Here is a 25,657-nt window from a genome sequence, read left to right on the forward strand (position 1 = left end):
CCTACTCGAAACAGAGTGACTTATTTGGACTGCTATTATTGGTGTTAATTTGCTGTGCTGGTCTCTTATTTATTCAACTTTTAGTTTGTCTAGTGACCCACTTTGACATGAGTGCAAATGTGGATGGTTGTGAATTGTGTGACTTAGACATGTAGCTAAGTACAAATAATTCCTTAAAAAAAACATGGATTTTGAGCATCTATAATTGAGACATCAATTTTTATTTTTGGTATTAAGATTCTAATATCAGCATCTATAAATAGGTTAAGATCACTTTAATATGGTATTGATACCACTCTACTATGGTACTAAGATCATTCTTATATGATATTATGACCACTCTAATTAACAATTCCTATGTCTTGTATCAGATAAATTACATACAATAATAGTGTTTATATAGTGGAGGATTATATTTTAAAGACCCAAAACATTAAATTTATTTAATAATTTAATTTAGTTTTTCGTTTCGGTACACTTCATCGCCACATAAGCGATTTGCATGCGTCAATATACGTTTGGCACATGTTGAACACACGCGTACGTGCGTCCTTCCTATAGGCAACTTTCACCATTAATGCTCATTTACGAGGCAATATCAAGCCGTTAATTTTGTAACGAGCAACTAATTCTAGCATTTGAATTTGTATCTTATCTTTGGTTATTCACCTATAAATTGAGCTCCGCTCTCTCACTTGTACTTACACCAAAAGTTCTCGAATTGTCAAAGAACATTTATCTCTTCTCTTCCTTTTAGCTTGTGTTGACGAGCTATTATTTTCTTCTCCCTCTTTTTCTATCCGGTCAAATTTAAAGAGTGTTCTTAAGATTATAGTCCCTTTAAGAAACAATGTCCCTTCAAAACTAAGAATAATCTTAAGAGTATAGTCCCTTCGTTAAATTTCGTCCCTTCGAAAATAAGAGTATTCTTAAGATCATAGTCCCTTTCGAGATAAAGCTTCCCTTTAGATTATAAGAAGTATGTTAACAATATAGTCCCTATTATGTTTTATGCCCTTGTAGAAGTTAGAGGTTAAAGTGGTGGAAACACCATATTAGAGTGGTCCTAGCATTATACAAAGGTGGTCTTAGTACCATGATAGGGTGGTATCAATACAATATTCGAGTGGACTTAGTACCATATTTGAAGATGTATTTCTAGAACAGATTCTATTGTGCAGTAGGACTCTGATACATTTTTAGCCCACATATGTATGTGTGTGATGAATGTTTTATTATTGGGTTAAATATGTTTTTGGTCCTTATAAAATTGGGACCTTTTAAGTGTAGTCCTTACTTAATTTTAATAGTTTTTTTAATCCTTATAAAAAATTTCTGCACTCAATATTAGTCTATACTCAAATCAAATTTGTTTAATTTATGCTTAAACTCTTAAGTTTTTGAACAATTTTTTGCAGACGTGTTAAGAACATTACTAAAAGTTCCTTCACAAAAAATTATAGCAAAATTTAATTTCTACGTTCAGATTTTGTTACTTTTACCTTTAACTTTTGTTGTTTTAAAAAATTCATATTTAATTCGTTTCATGTTAGAAAATTTTAAATTTTTGTAAATGAACCTTTCATAGTGTTCTAAACATGTCTTAAAAAAATCGTTCAAAAATTTAAGAGTTTAAGGATAATTAAACAAACTTTGTTTTAACAGGGAGTAAACTTATAAGTAATTTTTTTTTGTAGGGACTTAAAAAACTATTAAAATTAAGTAAGGACTAAACTTAGAAGTTCCTCCTTCAAAAAAAAAAAACTTAGAAGTTCCCAATTTTATAGGGAGCAAAAACATATTTAACCCTTTAATATTATAAGGAAAATGCTAACCATTAATTCTAGGATACTAGTTAAAAAAACAAACGTAGCAAAAAATATTTTGTAATTTGTGTAGTCAAACTTTTAAAAGTATAAAAAAGCTACTTTTTTTTATCTTTAACTAGCACTTCAGAGAAATCGGTTAACATGATCAGTGTTATAATAAGACATTTTCTCCTCTAAAAGTTGCACTTTTTTTGCTTAATTTTCTAAATAAATTATGCATTTCGAACTAGTACTCCTATCTTGTATGGAATTATTATTTTGTTCTTTTCAATGTTGCTAGGTTTATTAAATGTTTAAAATGAATTTCTAACGTGCATTATTTCAATATTAAAACTTCAGTTGAGTTTTACCACCACAATTGTTGGGTTATGAGGGGAGCTCAATGAATCATTAATATTGAGTCAAGAGCAATTACAGAAACGAGACAAACACCATAATGTTATTCAAAACCTCAAGACATTATGCTTATGAGTCATCTCACTTATATAATTATTAACATTTATTATTTCATCTAGTACGGAACTTCTAACTCACAATTTCTACACAACAATCTTCCCTTGATGTGTGTGTCTATACATTCATCTGGGTATGCTCCCCCTTAAGAGAAAAGTTTTTCATCCACATATATTAGTGTCGTCGTTGTCGTTGCATCAACATGACATGTCGTCTGACCACATTGTCAAAAAGACTTTTGACACAAGGAGTTGGTCCCTTTAGTGACCATCAACTTTAATAACATTATTCAGTCAATAATGAAATTCGGTGAATCGTTACATCAAGTCAAGAGAAATAACATAAGTGAATTGGACACTATGTTTTAACTTAAAACCTTACTTAAGACAATATGTCTATGAGTTCTTTCCCTTATATATTACTCAACATTTACTTTTTCATCATCGAACATGAGACTTTTAACTCACACTTAACACACAACACCAACCGCGTGTCGCAAGACAATACATAATTCTGCATCACATTCCTTTCACTTATGATTTAGTTGTTCTTGTCCTCATCCTCGAACAACTTTTCGTGACAACTAAAATGGTTGAAAATAGTTTCTCTACAATAATATATCCGTGAAGAATCAAATGTCCAATTGTGTAGGAGATGAATTATTGAAAATAAATCAAACATACAACAATTCTAATTTGTGAAGCCACATAAAGAATATGGACGACAAATTATTGTAGGGCCTAGCAAGGGTGTTGTAGTATTCATCCTCATGGTGAACCCACAATTTTAAAAGAATATTTCTACACAAGTTCATACCCGTGTGGATGAGAATTTTAATATATTCATATGGGTGAGCACCCTTTAGACACAGTTCATGGTTCATCATGTAATTTTTTTAAGCACCCTTTAGATCATTCAAAGATGCACACCTCACACTTGGTTTTTGTTAATTTGTTGAATATTAGTTCAGAACCGGATTAACGGTGCTTTATGCACTGTATGTAAGTATTTTCCTAATTAAATATATAGTTACGTTAAAACAATTGCTTTCACTCGTTGTGAGTTTAGGTCATTTGGTATGGATAATGCATAAAATATGCAAGTTACGGAGTTCAAACCCCGGTCACCACACAAAAACAAAAAAAAAAACAAAAACAATTGCTTTCAATCATGATGCACAAATATTGTGTCTTTTTTTGGTAGTGACAAATATTTGTGTCTAATACATATAATCAAGGGATCATGGTAACAAGAGTTACGAGGACACTTGTTTAAGAAAATTAAATAAAAATAATGATTTTGCATTGAAAACTATAGTTTTAAATTTTTAAAAAGTTGAATTCACCACTTTTCATTACTTTCTAATACAATATTTCTATTTGTATTACCTTAATTAATGTCTTAAGGCACTCTTCACCATTTTCTTAAAATTTTAAAATTTCAACAGATTCCTTCTTCATATTTTATTAGAACTAGAATTTCAACATATTCCTTCTTAGGCTCTGTTTGGTAAAAAGAAGCCATAAGCTAGCTGATAGCTTATAGCTGAAAAGCTCGCTAATTAAAAATAATGTGTTTGGTAAAATTAGCTCTTATAAATATTAAATGACCTAAACGTACATGACAATTTAATTTAAAAAAAATCAAAATTATGTCAAAAAAATATAACCTTTGAAAATATTTATTCATCAAAATCTATGAAAGTCACGTATTGTCTTTGGTCCCTTCTTCATACATCAAAATAAACATTCTATAATGCTAAATTTGAAAAAGAATAAATTCGATCATATACATTTAAGTGACTAAATTATCATTTCACAAATCTAAAGAACTATACTAGACTTTGTGTATCTTAAAGACATTGATTTAAAAGAGAAAAAAAATGACAAAAATTTACTTCCTTTAAGAAATTTGGCCGAAGAGGAAAACAATGAAACGTGAGTGAGTGGTGAGTAGTGGGACAGTTGCTTTTGTTTACAGAAGGGTACAAAAGTAATAAAAATAAAATAATAAGGTTATTATTGGAAGAAAATGTAAAAAGCTATCAACTATAAGCTAAAAAGCTACTTGAAATAACTTCTCAAAAAAAGGTATAAGCTCGTGAAAAAAGCTTGCTACCAAACACATCACGTTTTCATCCAACGAGCTTATAAGGTAGTCCAACAAGCTATAAGCTAACTTTTTTTGTTTACCAAACACAGCCTTAGTATTTTATTAGAGCTAGAAATTAAGTTGGCATGAACGAAACATAGTTATACTATTGAAATTTTTTGTGGTTAATAGCAACACAATACATACAGCTACCGTATAAAAAAAGTGACACAATATATCTAAAATATTTTATTCTTTAGTTGTATATTATGCAGGAATTCAATGAATATGATTCCAATTATCATCCCTAATAGATAACAATTTTATTTTTAGGCATATTCTTGCATACTTTTTCCATCTCCAATTTTTCGCTTTTTTTAATGTCATTATTTTATCACTTTTTCATAGGTAAAATTTTATAAAAAAGCTATAGTATACAATCTTTCTCTCCACTGATTAAAATTCATGGATCCATTCTTGTTATTGATCAATGCACTTGTGTCTTTGTTGGGAATTCTTAATTTTCAATTAATTAAGGCTATTTTTTTTCGGTAGAGAATGAAAATGACAATTCCTTTGTATAATCCACTGGTTGTCCAATTCATTATGAAATGTGGAGTGACAAAGAATTCCATCTGCAGTAACATTAATAATCCTCAACAGGTCTATATATAAAGAATAACTCAATCAATCGTTTTATTAAAATAAAAACAGTATACACATGCCAATGAATAAAAATAGAAGGTACATATACTATAGGAATAGTTTAAACTTTACTATATATCCAACAAGATATATAGGAAAATTCAAGAGGGAGATTCATAACTTTACTAAGCTTAAATCTTTAGAATATATATATTATATATCATAAGCTACCGTCCCCTAGCAAGCATTTTCTCATAATTCTCAATGGATTGAAGCCTCTGAAGCATAAGCTGCTGCCTAAAATTCTTAATGAAGGCATCAGCACTAGCATTGATATCTTCTTCACTTGGCAACCTCTCTAGCTTTCTTGTTTGATGAGTCACTTTCTTCTCTGCCTCATGCGACGACGACGACGATGAATGTTTGATCTCTTCCTTTCTTTGCTGATTGTGGCTTGATGGTTGCAAATAGCTCTTTCTCATGGTTGCTTAGCTTCTATATTCTTTGATGTAAAAAATGAAGTGTTTTGACTCTTTGTGTTGTGTTACAATGGAATGGACATGCTTGCTTTTATAGGCTCAAATACTTCGTTATGATTAAGGATTATATTATATTGGAATGTACCACGCAAAGGGTTATGCTGTTTCTAGTTGACTAGTTCTAATGTTGGTGTTTTTTTTCTTTCCATAGCACACAACATCATTTGGGTCAACTTTTTGATTCTAACGTACTCCTCTTCAAACCAAAGTCAAAGATGGCTTACGCATGGAATAAAATAAGATGCGTATAGAAGCACGCATGATATATCTAAGGATAAATTAATTTGAGTTACTGCAAGGATATATACACGTATATTTTTTTGAAGTATCTTTAAATGCAATATTATTTACTAGAGATTTGGGTTTAGTAAAATGATATACTCTACTACAAGTTGGGATCTTTTTAAAAAAAAAGTTTTATTTAGAGAAAGATAGACATAAAAAATAGAGGATAGTTTCCATCAAGTCTCACACCATCATTAAATTTGTATATAATTTTCGTCTCTCAAAATGAAACTCCTTTTATTTTGATAAATAATATAGTTTTATTTGTCCTCGTGAGTTGGTATGGACAATGCATAATATATGCAAGATCCAAGGTTCGAACTCCGCCCACTACAAAAAAAATTGGTATGGACAATGCATAATATATGCAAAATCCGGATTCGAACCCCAACCACCACAAAAAGAAAAATATAGCTTTATTTACAAGGAGTTCAAAATGGAATTCCTTTTACAAGTTGGAATCTTCAAGGAATATATAATATATTTCCCTAAAAAAAAAAAGAATATATAATATAATGTAAAATTGATAATCAAACAATTGGGCTTAAATGAGAAATGAGTTTCACCAATGACGAATAGTTCGGGAAAATCTGAGTTTGATCTCTGGATCGAAATTTTTTGACTAGACTATCCTTACGTCACGACCAAACTCGGGATTACCAGGACCCATTTCTCCTGAGATCCAGAGGGTTAACCAAAAAAAGAACTTTGAAGTCTCAACTTTCTAAGTTTAGCCTACAATCATTCCACATGGATTTAAGTTATATTCAAGTTTAGCTTACAATTAATTGCACATGGATTTTCATGTGGATTATACGATTCAAAAACCAGTGCGGCTTAAGACAAGATTAATGCCGGAATGTAGAAACTATTCAAATCTAGTTTGGTGAACGTCAAGTTAAAATGATGCAACTTTAATTGTAGAGAATCTCTTGCGTACATTATTTTATGACTCAATCTCTACCTACCTGCCTAAACTTTGATTAATAGAGGACATAGCCTAAAGTGATGACTGTAATGTATGTTTGCTTCAGCAGTGTATTTATCAATTCCTCGATGAAAAACCATGTCACCAATGTTGCGGTAGAAGCTTGGTTTAGTTATTTATAAATATATATTTGCTTGCATCAAATCTTAACCTAAAGTTTGGAAAGAAGAATATTATGAGAAAAATTATGCGATAACTTGTTTAGGATGGACTTGGACTTCTGAAAATTACTTGGATTTGATCATATGCTTGATAGACACGAGTTATGATCATACATATCCAATAATCCTTTGTAAATGGATAAATATATTCAACCAAAGACCAAGGTCCTAGATATGGTAGGGAATATATCTTAAATTCAAGAAGACTTTTATAAAAGAAAATTCAGTACTTCAAAGAGTAAATAAAATAGTGGGAGTTTCATGTGCACATCCTCGAGCTACAACACAATGATATTACTGCCAACACGTCAACACGATGCAATTACAATCGAAGTTTACAACTGCTTCCAGCTTTGCTGCGAAGTTTTCAACGATATGGGCTATTAAGTGGACTGATTGATGTCTACCATTATATGGATATGGTTGCTAAGTCTCTCAAATGGTTCAATAGATCATAACATCACATCAATTTTTTTATTTTTTTTTGTAAACCTAGATCATGTCGTAACATCCTATAGGCTTTTTAAAAAAATGTGAGCATTTTTAGGGGAATTTTGAGCAACCATCTTAAGTGGATCGATCAAACTCTGAAAATGATTTATTAAAATGACGAGTCACCAAAATGGAAAAAGTTTCTTTATAGGCCTCTCACATTGCTCAAAAATCTCTAAGATTTATTGAATTGTAACTCTCAATTGCACACAATCTATCCGGAGTTACAACCTGATTGTTGTCTTTTGAATTGAAACGTAACTCTTGATAAACTTATTTTAGAAGGTTGAGCAATTTGAAGTGCTATAAAGCAATCACCCCAAATGAATATGTGACCCTTGTCTACATGGCTAAGAGACATGAGGCTCATGAAGAAGCCTCCTTTATCAACAATTATAGGGTGATTTTTTGAGTGGTGAAGCTTCAAAGGAGTGATGACATTTTTTCTCCTTAAAAAAGGGTTATGTGTATAGTAAAATGAGGCGGTTTTAAACTCACTTGTGTTGGTTTGATGATGTTGTCTTGAGATATTGGTGAGTGTTCTTCTAAAGGTCTTTGTACCAAACTTCTATCTATACTTTGGTTTATAATGTATTTGTCCCTAAATATAAGCATCTATTGTAAATTTCATGCATCAATATACTTAGAGTATCTCAAATGGGTTATGGGAGTGTCATAGACAGGGTTATGTAAGTTGATGAACGCGTAGCTAACACATTCGATGAACTTGATGTGACAAAGTGGGTAGATATATTTTTTTTAGAAGTTAAACTAGCTCATAAATTGACAGTTGAGATAATCGAACTTGAGACTTTGATGAGAAGTATATTCCAAGGTCACAAGCCAACACCACCAAACCAACTCAAGTGTGTTAACTCAAATACTTAATATCATAGAAATTGTTAAAGTATCTTAAGTAAATAGATTTTTTTTTTGGTGGTGGTCAGAGTTTGAACCCCTAGATCTTGCATATGTTATGCATTGTCTCTACCACCAACTGAGCTAAACTCACGAGAACCAATAGAATATCATATAACTTAATTAATTAATATTTTAATTTGAGACAACATTGAATACAAATAAAATCAAAATAAGAATGCAGTTGCTTAAGAGTTGCATAATTTTTACTATTGATCAAAATATGTGAGTTGCGTAAGAATGATGTGACATACTGGAACAACATATTAGGAGTCTATGAGTTCATTAAAATATAACCATCGGAGATGCTCTTGGTACCGTTAATTAGGGGATTATTTAAAAAAGAAACAATAAATGTATTTTGTAATTTAAAAATTGACTTATATTTTGAAACAGAGTTTTGTCAAATAAATTCTTATATTTAGGACCGAGGGAATGTACAATAAGTTGACAAATTGCATTATCCACCACAATTGCTTAAAAATCAAAAAATGATCTAACAATCTTATTTTATTTTTAAATGATCGAAATGTTAAAATTAAACAAATTAATAAGGTCTACAGTAGACCACCTATAAGGTTGGTCCACCTTAAATATTTTAGGTTAAAATTAATAAAATGAGACCAAAATGACAAAGATAAACACAAAAATTGTATGAATAGATGAGGCCCGTATTAGTGTTATTTGGTTTGCTTGTGTCTGGATTTTGTGGAATCGCCGTAACGAGATGATTTTCAGCAATCTAACTAGTTCGGTGGATGATTGGATAGATGAAGTAAAGACTCTATCATGGAAATGGACAAAAGCTAAGGCGGTCGGGTTCAACTATTCGTTAAGTGAGTGGTTTTTATGTCCATTGGCGTGTCTATAACTTGTTGGAGTTTATGTTTGTGCAGGACTGATCTGAATTTATCTGATATCCTTCTCAGTTTATAGCTGTATCAGTCTGATTTTGAGCTGGTTTGATGCCTTCAGTTTTGTGGTTCGGTGGCTTTTTTGTTTCTTAACTGACAGCTACATCTTTGCCTATCCTCTCATTTGGTAGTTTGTTGTAATTGTGGCTCAATAGCAGCTCTATTGTCTCTGTGTTTTGGTTGTGTGTGTGGCTTTTTTCTCTTGGTTCTTATTTTATTGTGTATGCCACCACATTTCAAACTCTTGTATTCCCTCTTTTGATCTATTCTTAGCACTCCTTGTGCATAGCATAGATCTGTTTAATTTAATTTTGCCTTTTCAAAAAAAAAAAAAAATTGTATGAATATTGTAAAATTGTGAAGGTTAGTCATACAAATCCTATTGTGTTCCATAGAAGAATAAACAGAACAACCCATAAACCCACCCTTATCGTGATTTTCTTACAGAGAGATATTCAGAAAATGAAGGCTATGGAAGCTTTACACTTACGGTGTATACTTCCACTATCCATAACCAAAAACTCTCTCTTTACACTTCAAACAACAACCCCATTATCTCTATCACCATTTTCAAAACCCCCACCATTAACTTTAACCTTATCATCTTCATCTTCTCAAACTGCTACTATAAGAACAAGGGCAGGTTTTTTTTTTGGTCGTACAAAAGATGATGATAAGAAGAAGAAGAAGAAGATGAATTTGCCTGATACTGTTAAAGCTGGTGACCCTGTTCTTCATGAACCTGCTCAAGAAGTTGATCCTAGTGAGATAATGTCTGAGAAAGTGCAGAAAATTATTGATGATATGATTAGGGTTATGAGGAAAGCTCCTGGTGTTGGTTTAGCTGCTCCTCAGATTGGAGTTTCTTCTAGGGTTAGTTGCATTCTTGATTATTTTTCTGTTTTTTTATTTACCCTTTATTTTTTGTTTTTTATTATATGACTATGTTATTGTTGAAATTTGTGTTTAACTAATCCTTACAAAACCGGCTTTCAGGTTTGCCCCCACTTATAAAAACATGTTTAGACCATTTTTCTGATATGAGACTAACAATTATTTCACTCATTCTTGCTCAATTTCACATTGTGTATATGTATATGTGTAAGTAAGTGCGTTAGAATTTAGAAATAAAGTTAGTTAACAAAGTTCGGCCAATTTCGCCTATGTCTTAGATTACAAAGTAGTTGTACTTCCATTTTAGTGATAGAGAAAAAAGTAGGGTTTACAGTGTTACAACTTGGTCTAAGTTACAACATTCCCCCTGCCTAGTTGTAGTCTTGCGCCGCTCGATGTCTTGGCCCACTTGTCAATACCAATGAGCCATACACAACATCGTGTTTGTCTATTGAGCACCGACATAGACACTAGACATGATTCTGGCACTGAGATACAGACAATGCCAATAATTTAAGATAAAATGATTAAACGTAACCATATGAGGGGTAACCTTGGCGCAACTGATAAAGTTGTTGTCATGTGACTGAAAATGGGTTCAAGTCCTGGAAACAGCCTCTTGCGTAAAAAACAGGGTAAGGTTGCGTACAATACACCAGCTTGCCTTTTATATGTATCAGTCATATGTATGAGTGGTATGTCGGACATTCCTTCAATCTGAAGCTGCAGTGCTACTGCTGTTATCATTTATTCATTAGTTATCACTATTTTATTATCATCATCATCATTATCATGGTATTGCAGTTTGAATAAATATTTTGAGTCAATCATCTATTTGATTTTGAAATTGCAGGGCTCTGTTAATTTAGTATTTGAAATTACTAATATTTAAAAATAGTTAATGAAACTGAATTTTTTTCGACCATACTAGTCTTTTTCATATGGAAGTACTGCTCAAGCCGAAGGTAAAATTTTACCGGACAATTGTAAGACTAGCGATGTTGTACGGACATAGAATATTGGACACTAAAGAACCAACACGAAAATAAATTAAGCGTAGCAGAGTTTAAGAGGTTGCGTTGAATGTGTGGCAAGACTAGACGTGATAGGATCCGAAATGACAACATTAGAGAGAGAGTTGGGGTAGCACCTATAGTTGAAAAGATGGTAGAAACTAGACTTAGGTGGTTTAGGCATGTAGAGAGAAAACTTGTGGATTCTGTAGTTAGGAGAGTAGATCAGATGGAGGGGAGTTAAATCACTAGAGGTAGAGCACGACCTAGAAAAAGCATAAGAGAACCTATCAAGAAGGATCTAGAGATTAATGAGTTGGATGTAAATATGGTTTTTGATGGAGCAATACGGCGTCGTTTGATTCATGTAGCCAACCCCAGTCAATGGGATAAGGCTTGGTTGTTGTTGTTGTACTAGTCTTTTTGAATAGGTCAATATAGTCGTCCCTTAAATTATCTCGTCTCTGAAATTATCTTGTAAGAACTAACGTGATTGAGATTATTGAAATTCAGAGATCATTTTGAAATTTAGTTAATTTCAGGTATTAAGTTGACACTTGAGAATGCTCTACAATTTAAGGACTAAATTGACTAAATTGGTGATCTACTCAATATATTGAAGGAGCTAAGGTAATTGGTTATGCATATAAGTTATTTATAAGTGTTACCACACTTCAAATAAAGGAATAAGAAGGAAACGAAGCAAAAGGGGTGAATGAGCTCCATTTGAATTGAAGTTCAAATAGATTAAAGTTGTACTTATTTTGTTAACGCTGAGAAGTGGGAAGTTAGAATGAAAGTACTTCATGATTGCTTGCTTATGACAACTATAATGTTGGAAAATTGAAAGTGAATTTGTGGAACTCGCTTTTACTTCAGCTTGAAAAGTTTTTTATTTCCTATAAATTGAAAGTAATTTGAACTTGGAATTTTCATGTATGCACTATGCAGATAATTGTTTTGGAAGATACCAAAGAATTTATTAGTTATGCCCCAAAGGAAGTGCTCATAGCTCAAGATAGACATCCTTTTGATCTTTTGGTATGTTCTTATGCTGAGAAAAAGAGAATATTGACAGTAAATATTTACTTTTTGTCGTAAAGTTTCGGTACTTTAATACATATATATAATTCATTGGTTCTCTTGTTGCAGGTGATCGTGAATCCCAGGCTGAAGAGTACGAGCAAAAGGACTGCCCTGTTTTTTGAAGGGTGTTTGAGGTATATCATGATTTGTCCTTTTCGGTTTTCCATCTTTGTTTCTTACCACACTTGATTTGCCTAACTATTCATTTACTTGTTCGAGCGTGCAAGCAGCTGAGATGTGAAATTTAAACAACTGTGTCCCTCTTTTAATCTAAGAAATTTGTGCATGTATTGATTTGTACATTTACTTGTGTTGTCTAATAGCGGATCTAGCAGCATTAAGTGCAGCAGAATTTTAACAAATTGTTATTGTTCCGCCATACAGGATTGACAACACTGACATTTACCTCCCGACTCCCAATAGGCTATTGACCATTTCACGACTAATGGCTAAACTCTAAAATTCAGTACGAAACCAACATCGTATCCCACTTTTTCCCGATTAATTTGAAATACGGAATAAGACTAATGCGAAGACAGAGTCATTGAAGCAACCAATTTGACATTTCATACAATGCCTCCATATAAACAATTGTTTCAAAGCTGATTGATAAGTGATTATTATTTATTGCTTAATGGCTTAAGAGTACCATTACTTTCTTTCACATACAAGTTATCTCAACTCACTGATAGCTCTTGGTTGGCATCCCTGTACTTTAATAAATTCATAGTAGTTTGATAATTTCCGGAAATTAATCTGCTTATGCTTAGATGGTTTTTGTGATTTACTCAAAATTTCGTGAGAAAAAACGTGTACGCGGTCCTTCAATCTAGGGCACCATTAACATGTTCAATTGTTATATAACATTTTGCAGTGTTGATGGATTTAGAGCTGTGGTGGAACGTCACCTTGACGTTGAAGTTACAGGTTTGGATCGCAATGGTGAACCAATCAAAATAACTGCTTCTGGTTGGCAGGCCCGGATTTTACAACATGAATGTGATCACTTGGATGGAACTCTATATGTTGATAAGATGGTACCTAGAACTTTCAGAACCGTAGAAAACATGGACCTGCCTCTTGCTCAGGGATGCCCGAAACTTGGCCCTCGGTAACGCATGTTTTGGGACATTGCTGCTGCCTCTGATAAGGCTGTCAACACAGGTTTCTTGTGCATGTTAGTGAGAATTTTGCATTTGTAGATCCTAAAATTGAGACCAGATTCAAATATTTTAGAAATAGTGTCAATTTTAGACCGATGAAATCTGCCTCATTTTGTATGCCGAATTATGTCATTGCATTATAATGCCCTTTTCCATGATAAGTCGTTTCAGGCAAGTTTCAGTGTTAAATATTATACTGGAAAAATTTCTTAGGTCTGCAAGGACTTATGCATTCATGTAACTCCATTTCTCAGCTTTAATGCAAGCTTTAATACCAATTGAGCAAAACTTGCTTATTTTATCCTCCAAATACGACCAAAAATTTGTCAGACTGATACATGAAAATGAAAAGAGAGTATAAACAAGTACTTGGGCATAATTTATGAAAATTTGAAACAAACATGGGAATCAAGGATTTCCAATGTCACATTCATGGGAGTAAATTTGTAATCCAGGAAACGAACACCCCCCGAGTAGAAATAGGTAACATTAACTATTTCTACTGTTACCTGTTTCTATTGTGAAAGAAGCTCATACGAGTTAATATAGATTATTATTGATGGGTTCCAGCATGAATCACTTTTCATATGATTCACGGTGGATAAAAAAATGAACTATAAATTATAATGCATAGCTAATTATCAATGAATTACGTAGCAAAATTTCTGCAGCAAAAAAGAGCCTCGCAAAATTTCATAGTTAAATTGTAACTGAACAATCCATGGCTATTCTATCCTATACCAAAAAAATAAACAATCCATAGCTATCCTAAACTAATACTTTGCTAATTAGTAGTAGTTAATTTTATGATTAACCATGGACCATATTGTGATCCATACTAAAATCACTATTATATATCCACCATCTTTGATTCTCACATGGACAATTCTCCACAAATAATTATGAACTATCAAGGTATTTGTACATTATATGTTCATTTATAATTCTTCACATGGATAGGTATCACACAAGCAGATTTTATTGTTTCTTTGGTGGCTGAAGTTCCTTGAATGTCGAAGAAAGATATAAAGCTGTTTTGAATTGATTGATTTGAGCTTATCTACCTACATATGCACTTATAAACTATTTGGGAGAGCTTATGGAAACAACTTCAAAACGTGTCTATAAGTTGTTTTCAGCTTATTTCCATAAACTCTCCATAATAGCTTATATAAAAACATTCTACCTTTATTATATCTTTTATTATAAAAATAGCTGATACATAAGCACTTATGCTATAATCGCTTAATTAAGTTGTTTGTTCAAATAAGGCCTCACTCTCCACATTAACAGTTGAAGTTTGCATTTATTTATGGTAAACTGCGTTATATTCTTGCAGCATATGTTGAGCATCAATGAAACAATTCCAAAATCTGAAGTTTTTATGCCAAAGGCAAACTGCTAGCTGGACAATGTTAATGGAATTTGGAAAAGATGCAATCAAAGACTATTGTCCTTATTGAAGGTGTATGCTGTGCTGTGATTCTACTGATAATAATGAATGTGAATAATGCAATCAGCTATTCTATTTTGCAAATATAAATTTTCTCACTGTTTATAGCTTGGTTCAATTATTGTACCTAACATCTATCATTTGATTAACAACATTCAAGAAGACAAATTGATCACTTGTTTTATGCTGTGGAGGCAAAATTGATCACTTATTTTATGCTGTGGAAGCAAAACACACATTACAAATATGTTACACTTATGTAAGTGTTGACAGTCCAATATGGCAGCATGTATGCAAAACGGGTAGCCCAAATATTCATTTTCTTTTAGAGTATTACTTTTCCCACCCTATGCCTTTCCTAGCGCGCCCTATTTTTTCCAAAATTACCATCGGGACATTCCGGATTATATAATCCGGACACATCCGGACTATATACTCCGGATTGCACCAGTGCACAGAACTGAAACAGATTTGCATGTCATTGTGGTTTTTATCATTTTTTTTCTTCAATAAATCATTATATATGTTTGTATAAAAGACAATTAACTTAAATATTATATCGAAAATTGATTATATATATATATATATATATATATATATATATATCATTATACCAAAAAAGAGTTGAATTTATATCATTACACATTTCACCTAATGATATACATTTCAACTAAACTAATGATATATATCTAATCTATGGCGCTGAAAGATCAATGAGACTATCATCCACCTCAACCTTCACACCAGGACCAGGACCAGCACCAACCCTCTCATCGGGATCAAGATTTTCAATAATGTACAATTCTTCATCATCTTCTATCACCGCTACACCCACCGCCCGACTTAGCTCATTATAATCTGCCATCCGGCTGACATATCTATCAGGCCATGTGTCTGCATCCTCTCGATGGTATCGTCTCCGTAGAGCGGAAGTGGGAGGAATCGTACAACCATCCTTCAATTTCAATGCCATAAAATGGTTGTCATTCACATATGTCAGACATATCAACGAATCGATACTTGGCGGCAGCGGTGGACCGCATAGAGGGAAAAAGGTTTCTGATTTCCCAATGGACAACACAACAACCGTTTGGTTGAATTTCTGTGCGATGAGGAAACCCATATCCGGCATTGTCATCCATTTATCCGATGGTGCATTGCCAATACCGACGTAGGATAAAGCGTCTAAGACCTCTTTATACCGCCTATCATCATTAATCATCCTCCGATAGCGGCCATTTTCTACACCGATAAGCTCTTTGTAAAGGTTGTACCGGACTAATGTGTGATCATCAACAGTCAAGTTACGTAGGTCCGCAACTGCTCGGAACCCACAATGGCCATCACCGGGTACATCCGTAACCTTTTCAATAAAGCCATGCATCCAAATTGGGATTTGGTCTTTGTGTGGTATGTGGACTTCAACGGGTGTTGGCTTCAATTGCGGATTTTTTGGAATTGGCTTAGGAGGAGTAGGAGACATGTTGTTTTTCCGTGCACTCTTTCTACTCGTCCTTGTTGACCGTGTCTGTGAACCCTGTGTTTCTTGCTCCTGGGAGTCAACAATCTCCCATAGGGAAGGGGACCGCCTTGTCGATCGAATGTTTTTCTTATCTTTCTTTGGAGCTCCTTTGGCGGTGACCTTATTTGGCGGTGGACGCATAGAGGTGGTTTCCGGTAAAACAACTTGTCGGAATTGTTCTTTCAAATGCACCTTCATGTTGTAATCGACGTCCTTGAGCCGGGCCTACAATGTGTAAAAAACTGTCATTTTTGTTGTTGATGTAAAACAATCACAAACTTGCATTCTGTTACTACTACTGATATAGTCCGGATTTTATATTCCGAAATACATAAGGTAATCCGGATTATAAAATCCGGAACTTCCCGATACACCCTTTGCATGAGCCTTAAATGCACTTGCATGGGGAGTAAATGCTACCTCTCCGGATTATATAATTCGGAACCCATCAATTATGTCCGGATTATATAATCCGGATTGAACCAGTACAGAATACAGAAACAGAAATCCTGGGCAAAACATAAATCCTGGGCAGAACATAAAAAATACCTGGAGAATATCCCATTTTGGCAATAGAGAGATGTCTTCTTTTTGAAGCTTCGGGTCAACCTCGTACTCGAACCTCAACCTCTTCCAGTGGGTGTGAATTTCTTCCAAACGGATGGCGGTGCCGTTCTTGATCTTCAAAGTTATCATACACGCACACGGTAATCCGTAAGTGATCAAACTCAAACAACCACATCTTGATTTATCCGTACCAATTTCGAGTGCTTTATTGTACTCTACTACGAGATGATGCGAAGCTTCCCTTGAAATGTTCCGGATCAACCTAGACCACAAAACCTTGTCTTTGAACAGATGTTCAAGCATGATAATGCTCGTCTGAAACGAAGCATGTATTGCGGTATGTTGCAACTCTAGCATGGCATGAACAGAATTCAAGTTTGTACTCAAATCACCCATACTACTACTCAGATACTTTTTCAATCGAGCGTGTGCAGATTCAGCTCTGTTTGTTGTAGTATTCCCCATATGAAGGTTTTTGTCAACCCAAAACCTCACAAACTTCTCCTTAACCGGATCCAAAATTGTCTTTTCAACATAATCCAAAAACTTAGGAAACTTTGCGCATACAACTTTGAACCAGGTCCAATTATCAATATATGCTTCCTCCGTTTTGGAGTCCACAATATCCATCCATGCAGCCATCACAGTCTTCACCACCGAAGCCGGCTTGATCGCTTCTCCATTCTTGCCTTTGACATCCTTCACTTTGCAATCCAATTTACGCTTTGCTCTCACATTTTGTCCAATGTGATATGAGCACAACAAAGTAGTAGCTTTAGGGAAAACCTTTTCCACAGAATTGATCAAAGCATTGTCCCGATCAGTGACAACTACTTTGGGATAGAGATCTTTGGAGTGCAACATCTCACGACAGCTCTCAAGAGCTCAATAAACATTGTCTTGCCTCTCAGACATCATATAGGCAAAAGCAATAGAGAATGTTTTCATGGTAGAGGTTACCGAAAAACTCAAGCAATGGAAGACGATACTTGTTTGTCTTGTATGTGGAATCCAACACAAGCACCGTGGAGAACGTGTTAAAAAACTTGATAGAATCTGGATGTGCCCAAAAAACTTCACTGACTTCATCAGAATCATGATACCTCCTACAATGATAAATGTAACCATTATCAACCAAAGACTTCAAGAGATGTTGCATGTCATTCCTCGTACCCCTAATGGACCGCCTATACCTGTAAGTAGCATTATAAACGTGTTTGATGGTTGTTGAAGTGGTACGGTTCCTCTTCTTTAAGTTGGTAAGCATTTGCCTCGGAGGAACGTTTGATTCCACCATCTCTTCAAGGTGAACACGTTCATTTGGGTTTAGACGATCAGCGGTTTTATGACCTTTCAACACATCTGTCATGCCATGGTTGTGTTTACCATCACCAACTTTGAGGCTCCAATCACCACCAGTCAACAAGTAACCTCTCAGCCGAAACGGACACTCGCATTTAACCGAACCAGCTATCTCGCGCCGACTCTTTCTCTTGTACTCAATGTATGAACCTCCCCTTTCACATATCAAAGTAACAAATGCGTTTCTTCCATTGCCACCGTTATCGGATTTACCAATAACAGTGGAAAAACCAAGCTTCCTAGATTTGTCTTAAACCCACTCCAACAAATCATTCCATGTTGCAAACTTGTGTTTGGTGGTAAAATGTTATCGCTGGTCAATACAAACAGCAACAACTGGAGGTGGTACAACAGGAGGAATAGGAGGAGGAGCATCCTCTACTTTCGGGGGTGGTGGTGAGGAATTCTCGGATTTGACATTTCCGGAATCATGTGCATATTCAAGTAAAAGAAGCGGCAACACAATAGGAGGTTCATTCTGAGGTAGATAATCATTTGGGGGATCAACAGGAACAACCATGACTGAAAACAGTGCGAAGCAGAGTCAGAAAATGAACACAGTTTCTGTACTGGTGCAATCCGGAATACGAAATCCGGAACACATGAATGTAGTCCGGATTTACAATTTCGGAAAAGTACAGCGAAGATCATACAACGTGATCAAAAGTTAATCGCTTAAAAATCGACTAGGGAAAGGTTTATATACACATTACCTTTGCATTCAGTTGAAAATGATGATGTTAACCTCCCTTGATGGCCAGATTGCTGCTCCAAACCATAATTTCGCCATAAATGGAGTGTTTTTTTAGAGGTGTAGGGAGTGTTTGTGATAAAGGTGGTCTGCTTCAGTTAGGTTCTGGAGAACTATATATAACCTAGCTGTCCGGATTCCGTATTCCGGAAAAAACGACTATTTTTCCCGCTCGGTTTAAATACAGGGTGTGCGGATTTTCTTCTCCGGAATACAACCATTGTGTCCGGATTTTGTTTTCCGGATTGTATTTCACCCTGACCAAACCCAAGTTTCGCAAGTCCCATGAAGCAGGGTGATTTCCTAATCTTTTCGGATTATATGATCCGAATACTATCCGGATTATAAAGTCCGGATAAAGGGCATTTTGGTCAAAATCACAGGACGCGCGAGAAGGCAATAGGGTGGAAAAAGTAAATCTCTTTCTTTTATTAGCTCATCGATGTTATTTTAATGTCTATTTTCTAATAGTAAAATACTACCTGTCAATGTATTCCAAAGTATAAGTAATACTAATATTCCACTCTGAAATCCAAACATGAAATATGTGTTAGGTTGAATAAAAGGGTTTTGAGATGTTATAATATGTGGTTGGAGATTCAAAATTTGAGTTCTCGTGCATTTTAAATGTAGTATTTAAAAATATTTATGCATAAATGAATAATCAAAGTAAGAGGTACTGTCAAGAAAAAACTTGTGTTAATTTTGCTTTGCTTCCATTTCGTTCTTAAAATAAATATTTGGAGTATATATCTCACTCATGTTTTTTTTAACTAAGCCTTTTTATATGGGTGCAAATTTATTGCATTTTCATTAAAATGAAATTTTCAGTAGAAGGTTAAATATAGAGTAAATGCACTTTTCACCCCTTAAGTTTTAAAAAGTTGCGATTTTGTCCCCCTATGAAAAAAAATGACAAAAGTGACCCCACATGTTCAGGGAAATATGCTCTTTTGACCCCATAACATAAGGGAAATATGATCTTTTGACCTCTTATCTTCTCAAAAAGTTGCGATTATGGCCCATTTTTTGGGACACGTGGCATTTTCTCATCAATTTTTGGACGAAAGAGGCCAAAATTGTAATTTTTTTAATAGAGGACCAAAATCGCAACTTTTTGAAACTTAGGGGTCGTAAACTGCAGTTTAGCCTTAAATCAGGGCCGGCCCATAGCCCGTCGAGGCTGGGCTACGGCACCGGGCCTCCAATTTTTTGGGGCCCAAATTTTTTTAAAAAAATATTTAAGACACTAAATAATGGTTATATATGTATTAAAAGCAAATAATATCAATCTACTAAGCGTGCTTCTATGGCGCAGGTAGCTTTTGGTGAATGAGAAGTCATGTGTTCAAGTCCCACCAAAGTGTAATTTTTAATTTTTTTTTAAATGACTTGTGTAATTTTTTTTCGGGCCCATAATTTAAATTTTTTTTTGCATCCCTTATAAAACTAAAACGGGGCCTATGAATTTGTTAAGACGGCCCTGCCTTAAATATAATAAAAAACTTAGTGACTAAGAAAAATTATGAGTCCATTTTCTTTTAAAACCCAATTCCTCTATTCAAGCCTAAAGTACTGAAACGCTCCTTTAGTAAACATGTTGCTTGACTTCTTCTGAAAGTTTGAAACATTATTCTCTTCTCTGAGTTTTGAAACGACAGACATGGGAGCACACAATAGCTGGTCTTGATAACAATGACGGTCTTGATCATAATGATGATGGTGAGTATGTGTAGCTGCCTTTAATGTTGATGATATATGTGAGTGCAAACTGTGTATTTGGTTCTAATATTGAAGACCATTTATCATCTGGATAAGAATTTGATGAAGTTGGAGATGAAGACACCGATGAAGATGATGTTATGGAACTTTTGAAGAAATTAACTTATTTATTTTTTTGGATAGTTTTATCAACAAGTTTAAAAACTTGTGAAACTTGCTTTTTTGGATGGCTTAGAGACTTACAAAACTTATGATTTTGTACCATAATTTTTGTATTTTGATGTTAAGCCTAAGTTAAACTCAACACTTTATTATTGTGGTTTAATATACTTTGCATTTATAATTAAGTCATATTCTACACTATTGACCTATTTACGATATTTTGTAGTAAATCATGTCTTAGTTGATAATTTTCAGATCTCGCATGGGAGGGTGCACTCTTCATCTAAAGCTATATTAAAGAAGAAGGAAGTATTTTTTTTTTCCAAAGTGTTATTATTGGAAGACAGCATAATATCCCCAAAGAAAATTGATAAGGAGAAGTTAGTGGGAAATGTTAATGCTCGACTATGATTCTTTCAAAACACAAATGAGTGATTAGTGACCACAAGCACATCACAACTGATAACTTTCACTTTCACGTGGATGGAACATTAGACTTTGTTCTAAAATGTCCAAACAGAAACATTCTTGAAAAGAAAAACATCTTGATTTGGACAAATTCGTTGTTCAACTTTCAAATCAATTTATATACAGATGAGATCTTGCACTACTAACATTGAACCGTTAAATATTCAAATTTGGTTTTAATTGGTTTATCTTTTTATAAGTTTTGTCATCAATTTTTTATTTGTTCAATAATTGATCCTAGGATTAGTAAATGTTTTTATTTGTACAAAAAAAAGGATTAGTACAAGTTTAACGATTGCTTATAGAGATGAATCTTTGTCTAGTTTATCAATCTTTGTTAGTTATCATCAATTTTTCAGGCAAGTCGTGTCATCAAATAATAACTCTAGGAATACTTCAAAATGGGGGAATTTGATTTTTTTTATACACGTAGAATTGAATTCTAAGCTTGACCCAAAAAAATAAAATTGAATTCTAAACTGTTTATTTTTCAAAAGCTGCCTTTTTTAGGTAGTTGGGATTTGAACCCCGGACTTTACATAAATTATACACTGTCCTTACCAACTGAGATAAGTTCACGAAGAAGCTGTCTTTTATTTTTTTTGATGGTGGTCAGGGTTTGAACTCCGGAGCTTGTATATATTATGCAATGTCCATACCAACTGAGCTAAACTCACGAGAACAAGCTGTCTTTTATTTGAATCAACGCATATCAGTGCCAACAATATATAATTTGAATAGGCTAAAATAAGTGTCATGGGTAAAAGTCAAACAAAAGTAAATATTGTCAATTGAAACTCAATTTGTATTTTTTTTTTGTACAGCATCTCAATTTGTGTATTATTAATACATTATAATTAAAATTTTCAACGAACAAACTTCTATTTTATGATTCTTTCATAAGACCCACAAAAATATCATTACTTGAAATTCAAATGATTGATAAAAAAACATAATTAATTGAAAATTGTCAATTGAGTTAGGAGCCTTATAAAAATTAACTCAAGTTGGGTTGGCATCTGCCAAGTCAAGACAATTTTGGGTAGAGGATTAGCTCAAAATATAATCTAATCATTAGCTAAACCTAATATACGTATCTTGTTGGTTGATCTCATTAATTAGAAAATCCATTTGTACATATATTACAATTTATTTATTTATTTTTTGAATGTCATATTGTCTTTCTTGGCCCCATAACCATTAATGCAATCTCTAATTCATGAATTTGTAAGAAGCAAAAGAGTTTAAAGAATGGGTATGGGCTAAATATGTCATTTCCTTATGTTTGGTCTATGGTTTGCTCGAATTGGTTCGATAATAAAAATAGTGAGGTGAATATTACTATTAGGAAAAAAAATTACTATTAGAAAAGCTTGGTACATCTCTTTCTTTCTTGTTTGTTCATTCATTCACAATCTCACAATAGAAAAGCTTGGTACATGGAGGGGAGATTTGTTGCTATGAGCCTATGACAAATTTTGTTTTTTGACAAATAGTCTTGCCCCAAAAAACGAGTTAAAACTATAAAAAATAAGTTTAAATGAATGACAAAATGTGAATAAAATACTATTTTTTTTGGTATTCCCATAAATTTTTGGAGTTAAGATCCTCTCCATTTTGAATCTTCTCTATTTCTTCCATTGAAAGAGATAGAGACCCATAATCTATTTTTAATATGTATCTCTTTCTAAATGGCAATCTTCATTTATTTTTATAAATAGAGATGATGCTTACTCAAATTTTTGAACATTTGGTATTTCCTTTATATACACAAGTATTGTTTTTTTAATGATGTGTGAGTTCTATTTTATGTGGGACTCCACACTCTATTTTTTCAATTCACACAATGTTAAATCAAAGTATAATTTACTTGGTGTTTAATCTTCCAATTTATTTTTCAATATCACACTAATGTTCCAACACTCTTTTAACACAAATATTATTATATGCATAATAATTACAACCCAACTATTAATCCAAACACAAAATATAAATAAAAAAAAAAGCTATAAACTGAGACACACAAGCTATAAACAAATTGTTGAGTACGATCCATACACAAAAGAAGAGGAGGAGGGGTGGAGGAGGAGCACTGCGAAATATTATTTGTTTTAAACCTTCGATTTGTACAAAGATCAAAATTGTACATACAAGGATGAAATATGATCTGTACATACAAGAAGAAGAAGAGGAGAGGTGGAGAATGAGCTGAGTTAGCGAAGCATTGCGAAATAAAACCGTAAACCCTAATTCATCCCATAAATAAAACAGAATTATATATATTGATTAAGTGGTATTATTGTAAATTGAATTGAAGTACTATATATATTGCTTGTAGCACCGTAAACCCTAATTTATCGCAAAAATAAAACGAAATTATAGGTGTTCTATAGTTGTAGAGTTAGAACGGTTGACCAAACTAAGTTAACAAGGATCGATCAAATTGTTGTAGAGGTAGAAAGGTTGACCAAACTAAGTTAACAAGGATCGATCGAGTTCATTATCTTTTACCTTCGTTACTTTAATCTGTTACTAGTTGCTCTTTTAACACAAATATTATTATACACATAATAATTACAACCCAACTATTAATCCAAACACAAGATATATAACAAAAAAGCTATAAACTTGAGACACAAAAGAGACAAAAGTAAAAACAGAGAGCTAAAATTCACAGCTCTGTTTTTTTTTTTTTTTATTCTTCTTCTTATGAACTCAAATAACCCAAAAAACTCCCCCTACACCACCGGAATATCCCTTTTCCGGCCACCGGAAAAGATTCAATTCAACAACAAGCTACTATACCTACCTCGACCGACGTTTACCGGGCTTTGATCGTTGACCCTTTTTTCCAAAAGGGCTACAGAATCCACACGCAGAAACCTTCGGAGACGGTGGTTCGATCGCTGGGGAGACTTTTCCGGTACGGTATCCTCGTCCAGCACCGGTGGAATGGCTTCTTTGTACGGTGGTTTTCACATGAAGTTCTTTGGAAGTATTCTTGTGATCATCTTCTTCTTCTTGCTTGAGTTTGTTTAACTCTCCTGATAAGAATCTGTCATCCCAAACAAGACCAGATGAACCTGATCTTCTGAATGATACTTCAGATCTTGGTAGACCAGCCATGATGTTCTCTCTCTCTAATTTGATATCTCTCTAATAACTTGTTTTCTCTCTCCCTCTCTCTCTATATAAATATATATATAGAGCTATGTAGATGTTTCTAGGGTTAATCCGAGTTTGTTATATTTGACGTGAATTAATGAGTGTCTGTTGTATCGAATATGTAGATAAATAGATATAGATATAACTCTAGGTCTGGCGAATATAAAGAGTTAAGTTTCGATCTCTAGAGTATATATAGATAAATAAATAAATCAATATAGATATATACTCTCCGTATATGTGTGAACAATAACATGTAAACACGTTTTATGGACATTTAATTTTCATTGAATATGCGACACGTGTGCCAATTAAGCATAGATTAATTTATTGTTTTGGTAGATTAATGTGTTTCCATGCATGACCACTAAGACAAATAACATAGATTTATTTAAGGGATCGCCTTCTCTCGATATATATTTTTCATACATTTGTTATTCTGAACCCACTTAGTGGTAAAATCCACTATCGTTTTATGGGTTACCATAGAATTTACTATCTATTTTATTTGTTTTTCCCTCTTCAAATTGCGTACTACATTTATTTTGTCAAATAAAGAGGATCATTTCCTCAAAAATAAAATAAATAGAGAGGATCCTAGCTCCTTAAAAATAGAGAGGATCCTAGCTCCTTAAATATCTATCACTTGTGTTATACTATGTTTTTTTTTTTTTTTTTGTGGTGGTCAGGGTTTGAACCTCAGACTTTGTATATTTTATGCATTGTCCATATCAACTGAACTAAGCTCACGAGTACTGTGTTATACTATGTTTGTTAACTTATGATTAATTTAGACCACATTGAAAATTATTGAATTATACTCCCTTTTCTATTATACCCCTTACTATTTATTACTTTATTGTTTTTTAATTTATGTTTTTAGGATATTCAAGTCCTAACATTTGCTATTAAAAAGAATTATGTAGTTGACTTATACTTAATCATAATTTTGAATGTTAATTGAATTAATCATCTACGCAACTAAGTTGTTTATATTTTTAAATTTGATTAATC

The 25,657-nt window shown here is 33.4% G+C and overlaps 2 protein-coding genes and 2 pseudogenes across 3 annotated transcripts; 1 reads left to right on the forward strand and 3 right to left on the reverse strand.

Annotated features, from left to right (window-relative positions):
- Window positions 1-5,043: 5,043 nt before the first annotated feature.
- On the reverse strand, window positions 5,044-5,589 carry LOC146926007 (uncharacterized). The gene has a single exon (XM_085758435.1). It carries the CDS (start codon window positions 5,498-5,500, stop codon window positions 5,246-5,248), a length of 255 nt encoding a protein of 84 aa, XP_085614561.1. The 5' UTR covers window positions 5,501-5,589; the 3' UTR covers window positions 5,044-5,245.
- Window positions 5,590-9,044: 3,455 nt separating this feature from the next.
- LOC146926008 (peptide deformylase 1A, chloroplastic-like) lies at window positions 9,045-13,759 on the forward strand. Its single transcript, XM_085758432.1, has 4 exons — window positions 9,045-10,188; window positions 12,174-12,263; window positions 12,375-12,442; window positions 13,183-13,759. The coding sequence occupies exons 1-4, from the start codon at window positions 9,778-9,780 to the stop codon at window positions 13,421-13,423; spliced, it is 810 nt and encodes a 269-aa protein (XP_085614558.1). The 5' UTR covers window positions 9,045-9,777; the 3' UTR covers window positions 13,424-13,759.
- A 1,851-nt stretch (window positions 13,760-15,610) lies between these two features.
- Window positions 15,611-19,135, reverse strand: LOC146926009 (PKS-NRPS hybrid synthetase cheA-like; annotated as a pseudogene).
- A 4,879-nt stretch (window positions 19,136-24,014) lies between these two features.
- LOC146926010 (MAPK kinase substrate protein At1g80180 pseudogene) lies at window positions 24,015-24,731 on the reverse strand (annotated as a pseudogene). Its single transcript, XR_015034003.1, has one exon. The product of XR_015034003.1 is annotated as an MAPK kinase substrate protein At1g80180 pseudogene (transcript).
- Between the last annotated feature and the right edge of the window lie 926 nt (window positions 24,732-25,657).

Source organism: Medicago sativa, chromosome 4, assembly GCF_051527215.1.
Source record: "Medicago sativa cultivar Bolivia chromosome 4, Bolivia_mono, whole genome shotgun sequence".
In the NCBI taxonomy this organism is placed as follows: Eukaryota; Viridiplantae; Streptophyta; class Magnoliopsida; order Fabales; family Fabaceae; genus Medicago; species Medicago sativa.